This window comes from Panthera uncia, chromosome D1, assembly GCF_023721935.1.
Source record: "Panthera uncia isolate 11264 chromosome D1, Puncia_PCG_1.0, whole genome shotgun sequence".
NCBI classification, from domain to species: Eukaryota; Metazoa; Chordata; class Mammalia; order Carnivora; family Felidae; genus Panthera; species Panthera uncia.
The window spans coordinates 51,055,168-51,059,420 of record NC_064808.1 but is presented as its reverse complement, the minus strand read 5'-3'; the positions used below and the strand labels follow the sequence as shown (position 1 = coordinate 51,059,420).

General features: G+C 40.3%; 1 protein-coding gene across 1 annotated transcript; it reads right to left on the bottom strand.

Moving 5' to 3' along the window:
- Positions 1–2,490: 2,490 nt before the first annotated feature.
- Positions 2,491–3,459, bottom strand: LOC125913607 (olfactory receptor 52H1-like). Its single transcript, XM_049618836.1, has one exon. The coding sequence runs from the start codon at positions 3,457–3,459 to the stop codon at positions 2,497–2,499; it is 963 nt and encodes a 320-aa protein (XP_049474793.1). The 3' UTR covers positions 2,491–2,496.
- Between the last annotated feature and the right edge of the window lie 794 nt (positions 3,460–4,253).

Sequence of the window (4,253 nt, the reverse complement as noted above, 5' to 3'; positions counted from 1 at the left end):
TTCAAGAGCACCGTTTTTAAATTTTTGTTGGTTTCTGTGTGTCCTAAAACCTAACACAACTTGAAGTTACATGTCCGTTGGTCTGGTTACATGATTGAGGCTCAGTTCCCTCACTAAATTACAAACACCAGGAGCCTAACACCCATCCCTGTTTTGGTCAACATAGGAAACAGTTTACCTAACACAGTGCTGCAGATTTAGAAAATATTTGTCAAATATTCGGTGAATATTGTTGAATGAATGAATGAATGAATGAAGATTGACTGGAAGCTACTCAGTACTCAGAATAATCTAGAATATTTGGACCACACCAGACCTAAGGAGATTTGTATTATATTAGCTCCCAGAAAAGTCTGTAGCCTTTATTAAATGAAAATTTAGGATGTTCTACTGCTCTATACTGAGATGAGGGACATAGGAGGCCCAATGAAACTATAATTGGTAAGAATGTGACTAATTACCTTACTGGGAGCTTCTCTCTAAGAGCTTTCTGATGATATCTCTTTCTGTTCTTCATAACAGGAATAGTTCTATTTCTCTGACCATCTCACTGTCTTCTTATTTATATGCAGTGCGAATTATGGAACTAAATCATGCTTATCTCTCACATACTCTAGAGCTTGAATCTTCCCACATATGTAATAAGAGAATAGGAACCCATGAAGATAAAAGTACACTGGCCTATTTCTTACCTTATTTTTTTAAAAAAATCTTCGTCTATGTTTTTTTGTTTTGTCTCTACTATCTTTTCTACTTACACTTCATAACATTTTTATTCATGGTGTTCAAAATACATCAAATAATTTTGGAGGAAACTATATATGACTGCTGTCACATGTAAAAGAACATATAGTCAAACTATAGTCTCTGTGTCCACAAAAACATATCTTTCTTACTAATATTATATGTAGAGAGTTACTGTAGAATGGTGAATCTAATCCCACATGAATGGAGGCAGGAAAACAGTAGCAGGGAGACCACATAGAACTCTGGTGTTTCATTCAGAGGAAAGGTGACTTGTGTTGGGACCACTGAGGGGAGGGAGATGGTACTCACACTCTCTGGTAGCTCCTAGATGTTGTTGAGAAAGAAGGAATGAGCATTGAGGACATCTTAGATCTGGGAGAAAAGCAGACATCAACTATCCTTGACACTTGACAAATACCAAAAATAGTGATTCTTTGACTAATTCAGTGACTGAGTGACTCCCTCTGACCAAATTAGACACACTAGATTTGAAAAGAGAATGAATCCTACAGGGGTGCCTGGGTAGCTCAGTCAGATAAACGTCTGACTTCAGCTCAGGTCACGATCTAATGGTTCATGGGTTGGAGCCCTGCGTCAGGCCCTGTGCTGACAGCTCAGAGCCTGGAGCCTGCTTCAGATTCTGTGTCTCCCTCTCTCTCTACCCCTCCCCCACTCATGCTCTGTCTCTCTCTCAAAAGCAAATAAACATTAAAAAATTTTTTTTAATTAGAAAAAGAATGCAACATACAGATAAAGACACATATTTACCATTGGAGTACATCTCTTTTGAGATTTGAGAAGGAAGAAGAGACTTGAGCCACCCATTCTTCCAATTGTCCAGGTTTCGATCCCTCATCTCAATCTTTTCCGTCTCATGCTTTTCCTTCTCATTGGCCAAAGGAAGTTAGTGTCATCTTTATATTTGTTCTTAGAGGACTCTAACCATCACACTTCATTTTTCTTCCTCAAGATTGAATGAAAAATGAGCTTTGCATTCCTCATTGCCTTCTTTTTGTCCACAATAAATGCCTGCACTCTTAATTTAAATTGTATGATTATTTGCCACTCATGTATTTGATAAACATTCCTTATGCACCTATTATATGCCAAGGCTCATACTTAAAGTCAAAGTCCAGAACTTCAGAGCTATCACAAGAGAAATTCTGTGATCTCCAGTGATGTGTAAACTACTAAGATACATAAAACCGGAAAAAAATATCTGTTTCCTTAGAAACATATTTATCATGAAAAACAGATGATCATTTTTTATTTTTGTTTTTTATTTTTAGAGACAGAGAGAGAGAATGAGCATGTGAGAGGGTGAGTGAGAGAGACTCTTAAGCAGACTCCACATTCAGCACAGAGTATGATGTGGGGCTCAATCCCACAACCCTGAGATCACGACCTGAGCCAAAATCAAGAGTCCGATGCTCAACCGACAGAGTTACCCAGGTGCCTCAAGAGATAGGATTATTTTATTATTTCCAATTAAGAGTTTGATAATCATTTCATAACAATAACAAGAAATTGAAAATATATATACACCATTTCCCAGACACAGAATTTAGTTTTTTGCAACTGGAATTAAGGAGTAAAATTCTGACTAAAATAACAGAGTAGGCAAAACTTCAAATCTTCTTAATAAAGAATTTTTTGATCTGTCCCTTCTCTGAACCACTGGCTACAGGTTCAGTCTTTAAGCTGATATACACTAAGAACTTGCCCCTGCCCACACACTTCAGGCATGCATCACTGGGACCTCTGAGGACAGAGCAGATGGATGACTTTGTCCCAGATCTGTTTGGTCTTTACTCCATAGACGATAGGATTGAGTGCAGGTGGGACGACTACATAGAGGTTGGCAAAGATGATGTGAAAGGTACGAGAGACATTACGCCCAAAGCGATGTGCAAGGATGGAGAAGAATGCTGGTATATAGAACATGAGGATGACACAGACATGGGAACCACACGTGCCAAGGGCCTTGTGGCGGGCGCCCTGGGAGGGGAGGCGGAAGACGGCACAGAGGATCAGGATGTAGGAGACAGCAATTAGGATCACATCCGAAATCACCGTCATGATGGGAACACCAAAGCCATACCAGATGTTGACGGAGATGTCAGCACAGGCGAGCCGGGCAACACCTATGTGCTCACAGTATGTGTGCGGTATGATGCGTGTCCTGCAGAAGGGTAGATGATTTGCAAGGAAAACACATGGAACTATAACACAGAAGCTTCTGAAGGAGATTCCCACAATAATTTTGGCAATGGTCCTGGGGGTCAAAATAGTGGTGTACCTCAGGGGAGAGCAGATGGCCACGTAGCGGTCGAATGCCATGGCCAAGAGTATAGCCGAGTCCAGCACAAAGCTGTAGTGCAGAAAGAATAACTGGGTCAGACAACCAGGAAAACTGATTTTCTGGGGACCAAGCCAGAAGATGATAAGGGTTTTGGGGACACAAGTGGTAGACAGTATCAGATCTGTCATGGCCAGCATGGAAAGGAAAAAGAACATGGGTGCATGAAGACTATGTTCCACAGCAATGAGGTAGAGAAGGATACTATTGCCCACAATGGCCGCGAGATAGATAAAGCAGAAGGGGATGCTGATCCAGACGTGGTACTGCCCGAGGCCAGGGATGCCCAAAAGGGTGAAGTCAACTGTGTGGTCGCTACTCAGGTTGTACATGGCCGGTGTGGTCTGATACATAGATTCTGTATCTGAAAAACAAATTGTGTATAATGAACCTGAAAAAACTGTAGGGTAATTCTTCCTCCTCCTTTCTATCTGTTAAGAAAGAACCTCCTACAGCTAGCAAGACCAATGCTTAGGTCTTTAAGACGGATTCCCCAGACATGATACTCCTGGTAGTAGTCACTCAATCACTCTGGAATCTTCTTGATACAGTGTAAAATATTATTGCCGTGTTAATAATGTGTTAATAATTATTGCCGTGTTAATAATTATTCTATTATTTTTTGTTATACAATCTAAAACTCTGAGTGATGATATTATCTAAGATCTCATCTCTAGTAACTGGCCGAACTAGCATTATGACAGTCCTCAATACTCCTTTATGCTGTGGTACCAAGCCAGGCGATTGCCTCAGGTGACACACTGTGAGATGCCAAGGACCGAGAAGAGGCATGGGTTGTAGAGAAGACAGTAAGGAAAAGCCTAACACCCAAACTGCAGTGTGTCCGGAACACTAACCCTACGCTGATTGCACTTACTCTCCTGATATCCCTTGTACTATAGCACTTGACATTTGCAGACGAGAATGTTCCTGAGACTGATGTTTGGTGCCTCACCAGAACAGATACACGGCTCAGATCCCTCTTAGGATTTACTGAGGAAATTGGTTCAAGTGTGCTTTTTTTGTCCTTAAATATGTATTTATATTATTACATTTTAAAATAATATTTTAAGAGGTTAACTTATATGTAAGAATGTTGTAGTTGACATTTGTCATTTTAGCCCATTTATCATCATTGTTTCGTAGA